General features: G+C 38.2%; 1 protein-coding gene across 1 annotated transcript in view; it reads right to left on the bottom strand.

Annotated features, from left to right (window-relative positions):
- The window catches only part of LOC125241703 (kalirin-like), a 129160-nt gene that overhangs the window by 81748 nt on the left and 27078 nt on the right, over positions 1-20334 (bottom strand). Inside the window, 13 exon segments of the mRNA XM_048150300.1 lie at positions 961-1122; positions 1718-1978; positions 4276-4408; positions 5014-5225; positions 5475-5601; positions 6058-6225; positions 6522-6787; positions 7514-7714; positions 8270-8501; positions 9063-9291; positions 10104-10311; positions 14157-14288; positions 15083-15242. Of these exon segments, the coding sequence (XP_048006257.1) occupies positions 961-1122; positions 1718-1978; positions 4276-4408; positions 5014-5225; positions 5475-5601; positions 6058-6225; positions 6522-6787; positions 7514-7714; positions 8270-8501; positions 9063-9291; positions 10104-10311; positions 14157-14288; positions 15083-15242 (2491 nt within the window).

Genomic DNA, 20334 nt, shown 5'->3' with positions numbered 1-20334 from the left:
TTCCAACTATGTAAATCAGTTGTTTATTATTAATTAAGGACAAAATATACAACATTGAAATAATACTTTAAACAAGTGCTTTAGATAAGTTACACAAACCTGTTAATTGGCATGCTCATAAGCGCCACTCGATAACTCTGTACTTATTTGTTTAACCATTAGAACTATATCGGGGTAGAGAGCAAATGTAATCATTTAGGAATGACTCGTTTAGATTTCGTTGTGTTTCTTATGGGATATAATTTCGTCACATTTTGAAAATCAAGTGGCTAACAAATCCAATATCCAAAAGATATAAAAATCCTCAAACACTATTGTCCCGGATTTATAAGTTCACATTTTTGACACATTTGTTTTGAAGTATGTTGCGATGTGGCTAAGACGTATCGTTTGCCAAATCTAACGATTAATTTTGAATTGGAATGAATCGATTAGGCCCTATGTACAAGGAGGCGCTTAAACAAATATACGATTTCTATCAACTTACTGAAATGTCATTTGAATCGAAATGACAGACTGCCACGGCACTAGTTTAAAAATAAAAATGAATGATAAATGACATAATAAGTAAATCCTGCGTGATAAATTAATATCGTAAAATACTCACTAACGAAGATCCGCAAAAATTTAACATGTGCTAGATTATGTTTAAAGTAAGCGAAATATTGTTTTTAAGTACTTGATTTTTTTAAATATTATTACAGGATTTTATTTAAAATTTCATTAGGTTGCGCGAGTTTACGTATTGTGGACGCTGTCATGTGTCAAAAAGAGGTTCTTACAAATCTGGGACAATAAGCAGTTGGTAAAGGAAGTTTCCAACACACTTGTCCGAGTGTCTGTAGGTGTTAGAGCGGGTGATTTTATTGCACAACGGTCGATTACAGCTGTACAGCGGGGAAATACTGCAATCATTCTGGGGACGATGCTGCGGGTAACTCTACAAGGAAAGAGTGTTACCTGTATAACCTCCCTAAGCCGTCGCACCCACGTCTGCTTGACTTCCAGCGAAGTAGCTTTGAGAACAATGCGACAGTCGCTGGCCATGGGCTCCCGCCCCGTCCACACTGAGAACTTGCACTCGTCGCCTTCAATGTGTTCCGTCACTCCCAGTTCAGAAGTCTACAATGAAAGTACATACTGTAATGTTGACCATATTCGAATGTCAATACCACAATACTACAGCTTGACAAAAATAGAGTAGAAATCAAGAACGATTCAATACTGGACTGACAAAGCCCATACAAAAAAGCGTACCCTTGAAATGTATGGACTTTTTAGGCTTAAAACTAGATGGCGCAGCCTGGAAGTGGGCAAAATCATATTTTCCCCAAATTTGCGTGTTTTTATTTCTTATAAGAACAAATGACATATTTCTTTATTTTAAAATCATGATATCACGTCAATACACATTTTGAAAAAAAAATACATTTGTAGGCATCATCAGTGATGATAGTATTTAATAGGTGGCGCTAAAAAATCGAGGTACGATTCTTAGTATGAAGTATGTAAATCCTATATAATTAATCCTTGGTAGAAATACAACATTTTTATTTTATTTTATCATAGCAACACAAACGTGACTCAATAGTCGCCATATGCAAAACCATTTACATAGACGGTGGCGCCCATATTATTTTCTACTCTTTTTTGCCAGGCTGTAATTTGGTATTTCCTTGACATGTGAATGTTACATTGTGAAATTAATAAAACTTACCATAAATTTAGTTTTATAAATATATTTGGCTTTTCCATGAGAGTCTTTGACTTCCTTAGCTAGGAGGAGGTGAAGATCGAAGAGGAATACCCTTCTCTCGCGACCTTTTTTAATGATTTGGCGTAGATCCCAGACATGGAAGGAGTCCTGCAGAACCACTTCACCTAGGCTATCTGTAGGCACGTCGCAACCTTCTAATAATGAAAGGTGCATGGCATCGTTGGCCTTTTTAGGCACGGACAGCATGACTTCCAACCCGTCCTGTGAACAACAAGCTCATATAAACCAGCAATTCAGCACTTTTTAGTTACTACACAAAAATCTTGTTTGCCAAAAGTGTATTTTGATAAACAATAAAAAAATTATTTAAAATTATTCCAATATTCATTACAATTTATTTACAATAATTTAAGATAACATACGTGGTTTTATGATGTTTATTATGCCATATCAGGCAGAAAAACCCAACAAGTACTTATAAATTTCTACGAATAATAAGGACAACTAACACAAGTAATCGTCACTTCTTATAGTATTTACTAGTAAATCCCTACCTTGGTCCCCATAACCCATATATAAGGTAACAGGAAAATATTTCCTTGGATTGGTTAAATATAATAGTGTGCTTATATTATGACTAATTCAAATATTCACAATGTTCCTAATAGTCATTCGCGCAATTCATATAAATATGTTTGTGATATGTTTGTTAGTAAGAATTATAAGGAAATTTTATTCTAAACATGCAAGCGCGAAAATAAATGTCACATTTCGCCTTTATTTCTCTCTCTGTATCGAACTCAGAATTTTCACTTATTTAAAAAAGAAGTAGATAATTTAGTAACAACCGGAATAAATGTTGAAATAAGCTCTTTAAAAAAATAAACAAATGCACCCATCTCAGTAATTTTTATATGCATACGTACATTATCCTTGTTATTCAACGGCATAGGCCCGATACGAACACCGCGGACTATGTGTTTTAACATCATTAGATATATATGATCCACACTTATGAGCACCATTACATTATAATTGAAATCACATCAATATTATTTATAGAGACTATCCGGACGGAACACACCATTACTCATCCCGAGTCCTGAGCAACTGCACAGCAAATGTTCATACCGCGTACGTGTGAGTCAGGAGGAAAAATGTTATACAAATTTGTCTACGCCGTTAATGACTTCGAACCAACAATTTAATCTGCCACGGATTCAACTACTTGCTATGGCATCTATTTTAGTAGAAACAAAAACAAGTACCTCAGACTGATAATGCGTAATGGCTTTATGACATTATGATTCTCGAAGGCTCATTAGAAGCAGCACATCAGTAAATATGTGCTAGTACCAATAATAAGAGTTTATTTTTGATTTTAATGATAAATAATCAATGAATTATAATAATAGTGAAGTATGTATATCATTTTGTATAAGAAAATTTTATAACAAGCTGTTCATAAAGACAACTTTTAAAATTGTTTATTTATAACTTGTGATGGTTTTAAAGATTATAAGAGTACCATATATCTCTAAGATTAACAAACCTTTTACTAAAGAAAAAACAAACTCAAACAACACAGGCTAATCTGTTACTTGTATTAGAACATTGTTCTAGGGCGCTGTCATGCCAGATGCTAACTGAAGTAATCTTAATCTTATCGCAGAATGAGCGTCTTGTGCTGATAATGATAACAAAATACCTAGCAGCGCATGGAATAGCGATAAGAGTACGTCCTGGTAAAACACTAATAGATTTTAAAACGGATATACGTAAATCAGTTAATTCACTAAGACGCTTGCTCTAACACGTAATGGCATGCAATTAAAGTTTAAATTTGACAAATTTGCGCGTCGTCATGGATCATTACATTACAACAGGTTTTTTAAAGTAGCGATAAGCTAGTGTTACGATAGTGAATTTGTGAATAAAGAAATGTTTAGCGTGCTTTTCTCATCCTACTTAATTCAGTAAGAAACTGACACAAGTTGTTGAACACATTAGCATAGAAGTGAGATTCAGATATCGTGTCGTATCTATAGGGATGCAGTTCCCTATTTTCTGCCGCTACGAATTAGGAGCGCATAACATAACGCAGTATTTAAGGTATCATTACGACATGTTGGAAGCAATAAAATTACATTATCTACAATGCAATACAACTTCACTTTATTGCACATATTACACAGTAAGAGGTAAACAGGCGGGCCTTATCGTTAAAGAGCTAGGGAAGGTATTCTAAGACCGTTTTCGCGTAGCAGCACGAGAACTGCTAGCAGCCCTCATTGACTATACAATGTGAATAATAATCACACTGTATATTGGCGGAATTACTACTATCATACAATAGATAATGCAAATGATTTTTAGAAGAATGACCCTGAAAAGTCCAGATTTGTAAGAAACAGCGTTATTTTTTTAAGACCCTATTTCTATTTTAGTCAGGGGTGCGCATCTGAACATAAAAGTCGATTTCTACCGACTTGCTAAATCATTAAAAAAATATTTTCTACTGTGTACAATGACTGGGCTGCAAGTAAAACCATATTTACCTTAATTTCTCCTTGTCCTTCTGCGCAGCAAGCCTGAAGGTCTTTGAGTAACAGTTGATACTTTGTGATTCTTTGCACTGGTTTGATTAGGTATGCAGCTAAAGGATGTTCCAGTTTCTTCTTACGCTGTACCCTGATCGGATAAAACAGTACAATTCAGTGTAAAATACATATAAAATGATTAATTACAGTAAAATATGACTGTGTAAAGTGATAAATTGCTGCCTCTAATTGATAGGTGATTGTCGTACTACTAATCCACGGACATTACCCGGTATCACTGGTAGACAATAGTTAATGTTTGGCCATAAAGCCCGTAAAACATATCGTCACTACTTTAAAAAAATATCGTATCTCACGCTGTTCCTCAAAGTTAAAACGCAGTAAGTCTATATGCATTTCATACATACTTACTACAATTTTATTTTCATTGACAGACGAAGATACAAGTTCTTTTAAAGTAGTGACGATATTATGACCCAGTACGCAATCAGTCGCGGCTGCCAAACTTAAAATGGTGGTAAATTTGCATCGACTGATTTTTTAACTACTAAAAATGGCAAATAACAACTGGCTTGGATGTTTGTCGGATTTTTTCCACAAATCAAAAGGAAGTTCTTCAAACAGGCACGGCATGGGGAAGTGGGAATGCAGTGATTGTGTGCGATGTTTGAAGCAAACACTAAGGGTTTGGCATTGTGATTCGAGTTTTTGAGACAGCGATAGTGTGTTTAGTACCTCTCAAAGTAGTCGCCAGCGTGCTGCACGACGGCGGCGTTGCTGTCGGGCTTGTTGCGGCAGTACGAGACGTACATGTCGAACTCGCGCGCCCACGTCACGAAGCAATGCCCAACGTCCTCGGGCATCGTTTCATACTTGTCCAGCTCGCGTAGGAACACTCGCTCGTGAAAGCGGTGGATCTCCTCAATGTTACCGAATATTATTTCCTCCTGCGAATTTATTTTAAATACCATCTTTAACATATTCACGGACAAGAACACGGGTTAAATTTGTCTTGAAAATGGGGAGCTTGGCGTTGGCGTATTCATATAAAAAAAAGTAATACATTCAGCAAAAACGACAGCCATAATGGTTTAAATTACTTATATTTTCGCATACAGTTTCATATTTTAGACTCATTAAATATCATATAGTAACGCATAAAGATATTATTTTTAAAACAAAATGTTCATATTTACCTTTCCTTGTAAAGCTTGAGGCACAGAATTAGGGTCGGTGCGCATTTCTCGCAGGTAGCAAGTAATACAGGTTTCCAGATCTTTGACATAGGCCCGTTCAGTCTGGAGCAGCTCAGCCATGATAAACCTGTAGCCAAAAGTAAAAGAATTATATCTATGCCTCCTATTATGTCATACAGTAGTTGAGTTGAGGTCAACACTACAATACAATGACATAATATATTGTAAATGAATGTTTATGTAATAAGCAGTGAAATAATCGCATAGTGTAGTTCGCAATATACTACACAATAATAACTCGTTTAACCGCTCGTGCTAATACTGATACCCGAGTAATCGAAAGATTGCAATAGTGAAACGCGAGCGTAGCGAGTGGTTCGAAAATTATAATCTTGAGCATCAATGTTTCAAGGCATGAAGGTGAAACAAATTTTACCACTAAGACACAAATTTTCACCACGTCGACTCAGGATACCAGGAACTCCGCTACGCCGGAGTCGCTCTCCCCTTGGCTTTCACCGCCCTCCATACAGTCGCTTTGGTTTTTTTTTGGAGGGCATTAAGCAATATCAAGGTAACTTACTCTTTCCGGCGAGCGCTGCGGCGCTTGTCGTCGGCGGCGCTGGCGGGCGGCGGCGCGGCGCGCGACTCGCTGTCCGCCGACTGCGAGGACGCCAGGGACGCCGCGACGCCGGAATCGCTCTCCGCTTCGCTTTCGCCGCCCTCCATACTTCCACTGAATTCTGCATATCTGTAATTAGGTATTCTATTTTAGTTTTTTTTTTTCCAACTTATACAGTTAATGAGTAAAATCAAACAAATCCTACTTTTTATTACAATGATGAAATATTTAGGTATATTTCTGAGGTACAGATATTAAATAAAAAAATGTTGTTAAGCTAAAGTACAGTGTTTCTCAGATACGTTCTAATTGTACAGACATTTTAGTTTAATCATATTATTCTTTCTAGGCACTCGTGATGAGATTAAGATTATACAGGAGGAACGAAATTTAATAATTGAATGTATATGAAGAACATAGAATACCTGGCATCGACTGCGGCGACCCACTCCTTGATCTGCACGGCGTGCGGGTGGCCCTTCTCGACGAGCCCGTCGGCCAGCTGCGCCAGCAGGCGCACGCGCTCGCGCGACTCGCGCGCCACGCCGGCCGCCGCCGCCGCCGCCGCCGCGCCGCAGCGCTCCTGCGTCTCGCGGATCCATTCCACCGCAGCGCGCGCCGACCGCTCGAACAGCGCGAATTGCTGGCATTGCTCGAGCCTCTTCTTTCGGACCGTCCAGTGTTCTAATACCTGCATCAACGACACATTTCAATACACACGCATTATCTAAACCAAAATATTAATTGACTACTATTATTACCGGTTCCACAAACAACATCAAATAAGCCCTGAGCATCACATTGCATGGAACTCCCGAACACACATGAGGTTCGTCCCGACGATAGGGCACTTCATGGTGCATGTGCGAGCACTGTAACGGCCTGCCTGATACTATCACGAACGCAGAACAAAAGCTTTATTGTTGCGCGCAGACTCGCCAATGACACTGACAATGACAATAGCTAACATCGACTGGCAGTGGAAACCTTGTGCAACTGTTACATTTACATACAAATATTTTCATACTTGGAATGATAGTTACATTTGTAAACAATAACGTAACTAGTCACAACAACGCAAGTGACTCAATTTCGGTATCTAACAATGTTTATATTTTTATTTTGTTTCTGTAAACAATCGGTCTAAATTGTCGTTCAGTCTTTCAGTAATCCAATAGGATCGCGGACATATTTAAGTGGCTTTCCAACAAAGAAAGGACGAATTGGAGATGAAAACGACCTTAATGCATATTAACGGTTAAGATCTTTGTAGTGGTGGAATACATAACTATAACCAGCATATTCAGTCTTGGCGGCCATGAACACTCCTCAAAGATCAACATTTTGCTCGCCGTAGAGCTGCCATCTACAAGTGCAGCTGCAAAATATTATGACCCCAACTGTCCGTGGTACCTACCTTGTTCTCCTGCGAGAGCAGCGTGTCGAGAATAGCCCTAGTCTGCTCATGGTGTGCTTTGCTGGCGGCGGCAGTCTGGCCATGCACCTGAGCGGAGCGCGCTGCATATTTTAGGAAAGTTTCGGCGGTGCGTCGCGCTAGCGTGCAAGCCTTTAGGAACGCCTCTTTCTGCTCGCCATGCTTCACTATTAGAGCCGCCACCTATGAACAAAATCGCAGTTGTCATAAAGCTAGTTCGTTGTGACAATTAGCTAACCATACATGTAACGAGTCAAATCGACCTGTTGCCGAAATAAACTCATTCGAACATGAAACTTTGCATGTATATTCAGGATATATTGTTCCTTATCCTCGTCGAGCTCTATTTATTCTTTAGATTTTAGTAAATCATTTCCAACACATATGACTAATGGAGAAAGTAAGAGGTTGCCAGGCTACCGACATTGTTTTCACGCGGCGATCGAGTAAGTGTATTTGCCGCTTTAGAAGCTTTAGGACTCATATTATAACAGAATCCTGTGAATACATTTCAAATCCTTCGATGGATCTAATAGTATTAGGATGAACTTTTTCATGTAGCACGAATCAGTTTCCAAGCTCGTAATATTCGGAGGCTTAAGTCCGTTTTCACATTATCCGATCCGATATCGGATATTGGAAGGATTTAAATGCAAACAATCCAAGATGGCGTCTGTAATGTATGGGATATCGATCCTACATCCGATATCGGATCGGATAATGTGAAAACGCTCTAACCTGTGCCGCCTTATCCACAGCCTGCGCCTGCGTGAGCTCGTCAGTGGACGGCGCAGCGGCAGACCCGCACCAGTCTTCGTCTCTGCGGTACTCTCGTTCGAGCGAGTCCAGCACTGAGCACACTTGCTCGGCGGTTTTGTAGAAATTGAGCGACGCCGTCACAAGTTTGTGCCTTTCCTCCGCACATGTCACCAGGCGCTGCCAGCGCTCGGTCACTTCTTCTGAAATCTCTCTGCAACAACGACATATAATATTAGTGATTGGAAATACGTATTATTTTGCGTAGAGCTGTCTTTTTCGATTCTTATACCTTATAATAAATAGTATATGTTAAGATCTAGTCAAAGTTTCCACAAAGTTACAATAAAGTCACGATTTGCTTGTGTTTTTATACGAATAACCATAAGTACGAGTTTTTGCTGGAAAAGGACACAGATAGAATTAGATTGCATAATTTTCACCAAGTTCTCTAAGCTTGCCAACATATAAGAGCTTCAGCAAAGTTATAATACTTATAATTGAATGGAGCCACTGCACTGCGTCGTAACATCATCCCGCGAGTAAATTACTCTATTCAAAGCCCTACTTTAAATACAGCTAGGTACTTGAAATGTAATAATATACAGTCAACCAATCTGAATCCTAGGATGCCTAGGCCACTGTAGAACTCTTTCACAGTAAAAGTCAAAGTGACTGCTATAGCAAATAAAACACGGTGTCAATACGACAGGGTTCTAGAGTGGCCTAGGATTCTAATTGGTTGACCGTACATAGTAATCAAGCGAGAAATTACCTGATAGTATGTGGGTCATAATGATTAGCGGCGCGCAAAGCGTCAGCCCTGTATTTGACCTGCACCGCGCTGGCGTGCGTCTTCTCCACGGCCACTTGGAACTGGTCGTGCTCTCGCTTGAGCTGCTCCGCCTCGGCCAGCGTGCCTGGGATCGAGAACGAGGCCGCCAGCATCGCCTCCCCGTTACGGATCCAGCTCACCACTTGAGTCGCATCCTTTTGGAACTGACCTGGTAGGGTAGAGTATTCATGTCAATAGATGAATAGGCATTAGGCACAATTTTTTGACGTCGAGTTACGGAAATCAAGCCCACCTATATTAATTATTGATGTAAACTGCACAGAAATATTCACTACCGTTATTATGCAACGACTATGTTCAAATGAAACATGTATTAAAATAAAATGCGGCTAGGAAGAATTTTCCTTGTTGTCCTATTCTAGTAAATTGTATATAAATAAAATGTAACAATTATAGTACTTATTGATGAACTATCGATTGTCTTTGAATCATACAAAAATGTAGGTTTTATTAGATATAATGATTTATACACATATTTTATAATATCGGAGATCAGTATGTCCATCAGCTTTAATAACATTTTATAGAACAATGTTTCTGATGTACCAACTAACAGAAACACATCTCTTCAACTATTATTTTCCTTATTGGGAATAACACATAGTTACACAATCGTTACTGTTGATAGGTTGATACAGGCAATGCAGTGCAATCAGTTTTCATTTTCGAGTTTATTCTAATTGGCTCTGTATTATTATTTAAAAAAGGTAAGGGTAATTCATACTCGTATCTCTTGGAACTTGTTTAAATAAATAAATAAAATATAAAACTAAGGCATATCGCAAGGTTTACTCATAAATAATTAAAGATGCTTTGTGAGATAACAAAAGTCTGTTCCTGGAATTCATTTACCTACTTCAGTCGATACCTGTTTGATCAGATGACATTTTTAGTAGTTCACTTTTCGTATTATCTCTTAGTGAATTAAAGTGTTTAGAAGGGGAGAGTGGGGAGACTTACCTAGCTGGACACACTGTTCGAAACGCGCACGCCGCTCCTCTGCGAGCTCCTCCAGATCGAGCTGGCGGTCGTGCAGGAACTCGAGCAGCAGCTGCACGCGCGCCTGCGCGTCGAGCGGCGCCGGCTCCGAGCCCTCCGCGCCGCTCGCCGCCATCGCGTCCGCCGCCTCCGCGATGCCACCCGCCAGCTCCTGCCCTTGCTGCACAACCTGGTACATCACACAAATAGGTTATAAATACTTACTGAAATAGATATTAGACAATAGACACTCACTGCAATAAAACTCATATCAATGGATTTATAAGGTGGTTTGTATTTGTATGTTCCCTCTGTTGCCGAATTTAGCGTTCGTTAAATTTTTGTATGGAAATTTCCAAATTTCCATAGACTTCTGCTGAGTGACGTTGATTTGTCTGTAGTTGATGCAACTGGTCCTTAATCTTTTAACCGCTTAGATTTTTTTAGCAATGTCACCGATATCGATAAGGGTGGATTAAGGATAAGGCATTCCTTTCAGACATCCTAGAGGTTGTAATTGTACTTTAAATTATATATAATAGTGATCATGAGCGAAATTCGTATATTTTAAGTAAATGCAAATCCAATATTAAACTAATCATATTATACGTCTAACTGAACTTAATAAAAGGAAAGAGATCAATATTAAGCCCCATTTAAAGGAATCAGATTCTTAAAGATAAATAAGATAACTTTCAAAGTGCGAAAGACTTAATCCAAATCGGTTGCATAAATGAACACGTCGTTATCCGTCAATGGACAGGAAAGGGTTTCAAATGATGGTAAGACAAGATAGTTTAACGAAAATTACAGGATTCGCTGTAATTAGGCGACTGCAAGTATCAGTTTAGAAAAGGAAATACCTAATTAAAGATGAAAACACCACTAGCAAGTTACAAAATGTATACCAGCTATAACTTTTGATACTTATATATTGCTGCTATAACGGAGTCCATAGATTGTGCGATTTATTATAATTAAAGTAGTTTTTTAGGGTTCCGTAGTCAACTAGGAACCCTTATAGTTTCGCCATGTCTGTCTGTCCGTCCGTCCGCGGATAATCTCAGTAACCGTTAGCACTAGAAAGCTGAAATTTGGTACCAATATGTATATCAATCACGCCAACAAAGTGCAAAAATAAAAAATGGAAAAAAATGTTTTATTTGGTTACCTCCCCTACAAGTAAAGTGGGGGCTGATATTTTTTTTCATTCCAACCCCAACGTGTGATATATTGTTGGATAGGTATTTAAAAATGAATATGATAGTTATTTAAAAAAAAAAATAGGGTTTCCTAAGATCGTTTTTTGATAATATTAATATTTTCGGAAATAATCGCTCCAAAAGGAAAAAAAGTCGACGACAACAACGTACAAGGCGAAATCTGCGATTTTTTTTTGTAGCAGATAGCACCTTGTACGTTGGTGGGTAACTTTTTCTGAAAAAAATAATTGCAGTTTGCACCCTATACGTTGTTGTCGTCGAAGTACGTCCCCCCTCTAACGTTTGAACCATATGTTTAAAAAATATGAAAAAAAACACAAAAGTAGAACTTTATAAAGACTTCTAGGAATTGTTTTGAACTTGATAGGTTCAGTAGTTTTTGAAAAAAATACGGAAAACTACGGAACCCTACACTGAGCGTGGCCCGACACGCTCTTGGCCGGTTTCTTAAATCTACTTTTGGTAATCATATTCCCGTACAATGTATATTTCTCTCTCAGATAAAAAATTACAAGTAGAAAATAATCATATGATAATTTACCTCTCAGAGCATAAAATCAAATTACCCGATGGCTTGAGACAGGTTATTCTGAAAGTTTCTAAAACAGTGGCTGACTGTCGTTGGATCTAGGCTAAGGGCACCTAAGAAATGCTTAGGGCCTCCACAAGATCCTTCCACGGCCTTCTTTCTTGAACCACCGCCTCGGCATTCGTCATATAATGACTGACTATGGGGAAAATATAGCTGGACTATTTTTCTTTTCTTTTAATAAAATGAAACCCTACAAGTTTCCGCTAAAAATAAAAAAGAATGTCAAATTACATTTCAGCTAGCTACGGAAAAGCATTAGTGGAGCTAGTAGTGGAGTAGTAACTAATGAGTGAAACCGCAATAGACAGCTGTTCTGAGTCGCATCGTGATGTCCCTTTAAGCTTAGCACTATCTCTTTTGACTATTTTGGGTTGTCCAAAATCAAGTCATCTATCAGCAAAAGGAGGTCAAAATGGTACATCTAGCTCAAAACGGGAAGTATACGATACATGGTTATAAACCTTCCTATTGAATCACTCTATCTAATCACTTTAAATAAAAGCGCATCAATATCCGTTACGTAGTTTTAAAGATCTAAGCTTACATAGGGGCAGACAGAGGTTTGTTTTAAAATAATATGTAGTGGCACTTTAAGAGTTTTGAATAATTCACGGTTATTTTAATAAGACATTATTGATATAGACCGGGATCGGGGACCCCATGTGAGTTTTCCGTGATCATGATGCATGTGTACACATACATACATACATTCAATCAAGCCTGTATCCCATAAAGGTGTAGGCAGAGCATATGACAACTCAAGTTTCAGTGCCACTCTTGGCAAAAAAAAGGGGTTGAAAGAAACAATAATTGTGACGTAGCAGTGACAGGTTGTCAGCCTCTCGCCTGCGTCACAATTTAACCCATATCCTACAGTCGACTTCTACGACACCCACGGGAAGACAGGGGGTGGTGTAATTCTGAACCCGTCACTACACAGGAGCATGCAAGTCATGATGCATGTAAGTCGGAAAATATCGGGAGCTGGACAGGATAGGATAATCACGGTCTATTCATATGTCGCACTTAAGGGCTATAGGTCGAGATTTCTACCCATCCCTTCAGATGTTCCTCAGGGCTCGCATCTGGGGCCATTTTTATTTGTCTTGTATGTTAACGATATGGGTACTGTCTTTCAATCTTCATCCCACATACTTTACGCAGATGATACAAAAATTTATAGAACGATTAAAAATCTGGATGATTGTGTTGCATTACAATCTGATTTGTCACGGTTTGCAGAGTACTGCCGGCAAAATAACTTAATTCTAAATGCTGATAAATGCTACACTATCACGTTTACCCGTAAACATAACCCAATTACTTTTGATTATAAATTGAGTGGTAGCAGCGTCTCGCGTGTTTCGTCGATTCGCGATTTAGGAATTACTCTGGACGCTAAACTTTCCTTTAATGAACATTTAGATAATATCGTGGCTAAAGCATATAAAAAATTAGGAATGATTTTGCGTTTTAGTAAACCATTCAATGGTACATTTGCGTTAAAAGTTTTGTATTATAGCTTCTTCCGAAGTATATTAGAATTTGGCAGTGTTGTTTGGTCTCCACACTATGGTATTCATAAGTCTCGACTTGAAAGGATTCAAAAAATTTTTTGTAAGTCCCTTGATTATAGAATTGGACGATATAACTCTGATTATCTCTCGTCTGCGGCTAGGCATAGTCTTCCTCCTTTAGAAAAAAGAAGAACCTATCTTGATGTTTTGTTTTTATTTAAAATTATTAATAATCACATTGACTCCCCCTTTTTATTAGAAAATATCTCCTTCAAAATATCTCGGTTCCACTCACGTTCTAAACCTACTTTCGCTATTTCCTCCTGTAGCACACAGTATGCTAAAAACTCTTTCTTTAGGCGCACTTGTAACTTTTATAATAATTCGATTAATAATATTGATATTTTTGCTCATAATTTGTCCAGTTTCAAGAACAAGGTTCGGCAATTACTGTTTTCTTGTTAACTGTATTATTTTTTCATTAAGTAGATTTTATAAGATGCATCCTTGCGTGTGTACTCAACTACTGCGTGTGTAATTTGTTAACTATTTTTACTTAAATTTAACCATCTAGTAATGTAGGAAACTCTAGGCCTAGATTTATATATATTTTTGTAAACCGTACTTGTAAAAGGCTGTTTGATTTCTAAATAAATTATAAAAAAAAAAAAAAAAATATGTGTTATGTAGTGTCATGGATTACCTGGTATGTGGCGTGTTGCATCCTGGCGACGCTCTCGTTGTGCGCCGCGAGCGCCTGTTCGGCCTGCTGCGGGTCCCGCGGGGGCTCCGTGCGCTGCAACTCGTCCCCCCACAGTTCAAGCCGAGAAGACACCTGAAAGTGTAGGCGTGTATTTTCCTAATGTTTTAATCATGGCTACATCCCCAAAAGGCAAGTAGAGCATAGGCACACTGGTCAAGCATCAGTACCACTTTTAGCAATTATAGGGTTGTAAGAAAACGAAATTGTGATATTGCAGTATATTGTTGTTCTTCAGGAGTAGGAGTGGTATACGTTTACGTATGTTATGCCACAGATAGTATCGCCAATTGAGGTAAGCGTATGGCGTCAATGCAAGAATCAAATTAGTAGATTAGACCAGGAGCTGCAGTTATTTATTATCCTCATTACTTACAGTAAACGGCCATAAAGAATGCACATCGGTCTTTGGAAAGAGACAATTAACGTCACATATGCAAGAAAGAGACGACGCTCTACAGAAACGAAAAACCAATGTGCATTATTTATGGCCGTTTAGTGTATATCAGTTTATATCACTACCTAAGTTTGATGAAATTTCATCTATTGCCACCCATCATACAAAATGTTTGCTGTGACTTTTCATCCTAGTTGTATTTAAATTGAATTGAGTATAATTTGTTCCATCAGTATACAAGACAAAAGAAATACTTGAATGTTGGCATTCCATTGAAACAATATGTGTACATCTCAATCAATGTACATTGGGCGGCAAAGGGATTAAATCATGTTCCATTGGAGCAGAATTTCATTGGAGAAGAATTCTATTATTTTTTTATTTTTTTCAATCTTAGTAGTCTCAGTCGCGTTCTCACATAATCAATCTGGATCTTCGAGCTATTTTTTGAGTGTAGATAATGTTTACAAACCTCTAACGCGTCCCGCTCAAAGTGTCGAAGCTGCAGTGTGAGCTCAAGCCGCCGCTCGCGGTCAGACCAGAGTTCCTCGAGCGCGCCTCTCGTGCCCCGCAGTCGTTCCAGCGTCGTCTCCACGGCCGTGGTACTCGCCGCGTCCGAGTCGCCCGAAGACCTGACATCAGATATTTATTATTTGGATATACTATTGAACGTTTCAGAAGGCTGTTTGGTTTGGCTCAATGGTTTGCAATGTTTGCATGGTTTGTTAAGCAAGAATAGTGCAAAAACCACGTGCCGCCATTGCCACAAATAGTCAATCTAGGATATTATGAATATCCGGCCTGTATTTGAAAAAGACTACCTATATTTAATATACCCGCAGACCATATGAAGATGCAACTAGCGGCTTATTTGAAAACTTACGGTATCTTATCGATTATCGTGAAGGCATGAACGTCTAATCCTAAACTACTTAAATCACTATAACTAAACTTATATTTTAGAATCATAAACACACGGTTCGTATAAAGTGTATAAACTCACCTCCATCCTAGACACCGTACTGGAGACTTGTGCCTATGAGACCGCCGGTGATATTTGAGCATTTTACACAAAAATGACCATTTCACCGGAAATCAACTACTGATGGCTCTATTTGTCACTTATCCGCCAATAACTGATTTATTACGTAAATAAGTAAGGGAAACGGTATCCCGATACTGACTTCACACGACAGTGACCCACTATTGCGCCGGCGCGCACTGTTATGTTACGGTTGGATAGTAAATCTCTTACGCCAATTTCCTCTCTTTATTGTATTAACTACACCGCTCTGTCAATACTATGCCTGTTTAAATTGTTTACATTGCAGGATTTACGTATAATAAAATAAGTTCCGCTGCCTATCAGATTGTACAGGTATCTTGACAATAATCCTACGACATCGGTCGAGGACATTTTTTCTCTACTAACACATCCATACTAATATTATAAATGGGAAAGTGTGTGTGTCTGTTTGTTTGTCCGTCTTTCACGACAAAACGGAGCGACAAATGGACGTGATTTTTTAATTGGAGATAGTTGAAGGGGTGGAGAGTGACATAAGCTACTTGTCTCTTTCTAACGCGAGCAAAGCCGCGGGCAAAAGCTAGTATACTATAAAATATAAAGTTAGCCTCTCAAGCGTCAAGCGTTATATAATTCTTAGGTATTCGTTATCCATATCGATTCCACACTGAATTTGTTCAACATACGTCTGTGTTTAGTATTTGTGGTTGGTGGTCATTTGTAACTTTATGCGCCTTTTGTAAACATAAGTAGTGCGTCAGGAATCCTCAACATCACCTCTACAAATATTCGACGCCCCAACACACAACAATGATCTGCTGTCAGTTTATGTATATGCACATGACAGCTCTCTTGATTTAATTGAATTAAGCATTATGGTAGGACTGAAGTAAACAAAAAAGGTCTGCTTTCTCGCTAGGCTATCAGAACAGTAAAACTTGTAAATATGTAGATTGTACTTGATTGCGGCGCATCGTGATCGGCTAATTAATGTAATGTGTACATGAAGCGCCAATGGAAATGCGAACATTCCATAATACGCGTCGTTTTCTACTGTCGCCGGAGCGAGGCGCATTCCGCGCACGTCAGCGTCCACTCGGAACAAACGTTTTCAGCCATCTACTCTCACGCATATACTAATCACTTTAAAGATTTGATTTAATGACCAAATAGAATATGCCGGACCAGTAGTGCACCCGAGGAATTCGATTATTACCGAGTTTCCTGTCTTGGGACCATTTAGAACCTAACTTCAGTAGTGTGAAAGAAAACGCAATCACGTGAAATAAATAATTTGATGCTTAATTAGATGATCATATATCTAGTAACTTTATTTATAGTTTTTCGCCAAAGTTACGATCGTTACTAGCTGGTAATAATTATAAGAAAACAACGCACGCAATAGAGTGTAAGTGCGGTTTAAATTAAACAGTTAACTTTATTACCGGGACATAAAATTCTGCTCACGGCTCCACCAGAAACCCTTAAACGCTATAGGCTAGCTGTCCAACAATTAGGGCTCAGTGGTAGTTTTATGGGTAGTTAAAGCTCATCCATCGCCGGCAATTTTATATCCGATTTTATGGATATGGGCAGCCCAGAAGCTTTAAAATTTCACCAGTGGCGCCTTGTATGTTATCGGCTCCTTCCTTTTTCTTTTCTTTATTAACCGTACAGAGACACAGAGAAGCATTCTTAAAACCTTGTTTAAATAATACAGCATTAGTACCTAAACTACATTGTGAAACAGTTAACAGTAAGATGAGATGAGAACTTCCCATCTTATTTGCGACTATTCCAGTTGAGTATCGCAATATTTATTATGCCGGCTAAATTGTTATCATAACATAAGTCATACATTGGATCGCATAAAATTGCCTACTTACAAAGAGCAATTGTTAAATGGAACGATTATAAATATTATCTAGTCACACACCATACGCGTTACCATTGTATTCAGACTGGACTACCATCCCTGTATTTTTTTTAAACACATTCGGTATGTAGGCAGTTTTGCATTTAAAATGCATTGTGCGTTACGTCAATACCGCGCAAGGGCATCAGATTTTAATTCAAATTGGTACGGTGCCAAATTCATGACAAATGAAGTCGATTGTAACAGTTGTAACTTTAAAGAAATACTATTTAGAGTTTGGCTCTCTAATAACAGTAATAACTAATAAAATACTTAATTAAAATTTTAGTGTTATACACCGTCGGAAGTTGTAAAACCGACCAGTTCCTATTATATAAAATAACTTAAAGACATGGCTGCTATCGATAATCGAACACAATTAAAGGCAAATACCTACATATAATACATAATAATTATCTGTGCTCATCACACAAATAAATAGCGTTAGCGGGATTCGAACCTATGAACATCTGGACCGGTCGTCCGTATAGAATGTATAATTAGACTAATCTCTAGTTTTTTCTAGAAAAAGTTCTACGTAATAATTAACCCTCAGATACATGTATGTCACATATTGCCTAGAATTCCTTGAGATCTGTGACTTTCCTTAATTTACTTCAATATTTAATAATTATCAATGTTGTGCCACTCGTGACAAACCATGAATGTCTAATTATACTAGTACCTATAACTTAAAGAATCTCCCCAAACTTCTCTAGTAGAAAGTAAACTGCAACTGTAGTACTGTATACAACAATTAAACTGTGCGTATCGCTAGTCGGGGAGCTAGGATTAAATCGTACATGCACAGAATAGAAGTCATAACTTAAGTAGAAATCTGGCATCTGACAGTCACGAACAAGTCCCGGTTAACTTCCAAAAGCAAGTTCGCAGGACTTTATGCCTTTCGGACAAGGCAGTTTAATTAGTGTCTGAGAAGAGACTGATAGTTATCGTTACACATGAGTGTGCGAAGAGAACGGTATCCGTTGACATTAGGCACGACGCTCGCCGCTCACGTACAACGCGTGGAAACATAGCGAGCTCAGATGAACTGTCCACTTTCTACGAAACTACGAATGAATTATTTACTTGAGAGCCTATCTTCTTTATCTATCCTCTTTCAGACATGCGATCATTGTTTCAAGAGGTACATAGGAGCAGACAGTAGGTAAGTAGCAACAACATTTTGACGTATTTAATGTTCGGTCCAAATGTTGTTTGCTTTTGGTTAGTTTTGCATGGGTGAACCTCAAAAGTTCTCCTCCAAGGTGATAAAACTGATAAAGAACCCAAAGCGTCAGGATTGTCAAGAAATATTCGTGGTCTTCATATTTACCAGTTATCGGTTACAATTCATCTGATGACGAATGTATTTGCCTCGGTATCAATTATTTGAAAGCTGTGTATAAATCGTATCATTTTCAGGAATTGGTAAAGAAACAGTGAACTTATTTCATATGAATTATAGACGTCAGCGTCTGCCGTTTTGGATTTAGTCTGAAATTGTTTACAGTGATTTAATTATATTTTTTGAACAGATACTTTTTTGTAGGTATTTTAAGGCTTCGCAATAGCAATCGCAAGGCACACAAAACATGCATAAAATTATACCATAACGTAAAAATACATAATCACTATCATCAGTTTCTAAAAAGTAATTTAATGTATATCGATAAAATGAAAATATTGCATCCACGATTTCCCCAGCGATGACAATAGACATTATCAAGCTTGCTTTCTCCACGCTAAGAACCGGTAAATACGATAATTACGAACGAGACAATAGTTCCGCATTGGTAATCATCAATTAAATAAAGCGTGCTCTGTATTTACGTGTAGCCTTACGCGGTAGTGTAAAAGTATTTCAACTGTAATAAAATGTACTACTGTATTTCACTAGGGTAATATAATACAATCCACATAGGCGTATTGTACGTTGTACGTGCTGGATACGAGTAAGGAACTAAGGGCAATGTACACTGTACAACGTGGGCCGGAAGTTAAATATTGCAAACGAGAGGACTCAAGTTTGAAATATTCTTATGCCCCGAGATACACACAATGTTTTTCATCGCACTCACAATGTAAATAATATATAAATAGATATAAAAAAGTACGGTACTAGAAATGTCACATTTTCTTTGGGAGAGCGGTTTTTCTATAGCTCCCGCTCCGCCTGTTAGCACAGTTAGTGTAAGGGCCGGTTGCATCAAACTGTCTGTCACCGTTAAAGCGTTCGTTAAATTTTATTGTATGGGAAGTTCCATAGACATCTGCTGCATGACGATGACGTGTCTGTCAACTGTGGTTGATGAAACTGACCCTAAGAGTGTGATGAAAAATACTTAGTTGCTGAATGTACATGAAAATTTGATTAATTACTAAATAAATAAATATTACGTATTGGTGTGATAGAAAGGGACAAACGAACTTCGGCTTGATACAGAAACGTTTATGAATACTAAATATTATAGGACATTCTTACACAGATTGACTGGATCCCACGGTAAGCTCACGAAGGCTTGTGTTGTGAGTACTCAGACAACGACATAATATATATAATATATAAATACTTACCTACAGATGTAGTGCGAAAAGATTTGCCTTCGAATTGTTACGGAAACGTACGAACGTGTCATGCTATTTCAGTCAGTGTCAATACAAGATGTACTGACATTGACTGAACTAGCATGACAAATACGAACGTTTCCGAAGGAAACCCTTTTCGCACTACATCTGTACATAGAAAACATCCATGACTCAGGAACAAATATCTGTG

This window comes from Leguminivora glycinivorella, chromosome Z (genome assembly GCF_023078275.1).
Source record: "Leguminivora glycinivorella isolate SPB_JAAS2020 chromosome Z, LegGlyc_1.1, whole genome shotgun sequence".
Lineage (NCBI taxonomy): Eukaryota > Metazoa > Arthropoda > Insecta > Lepidoptera > Tortricidae > Leguminivora > Leguminivora glycinivorella.
The sequence above is the reverse complement of the archived record's forward strand: the minus strand, read 5'-3'. Positions and strand labels throughout refer to the sequence as shown.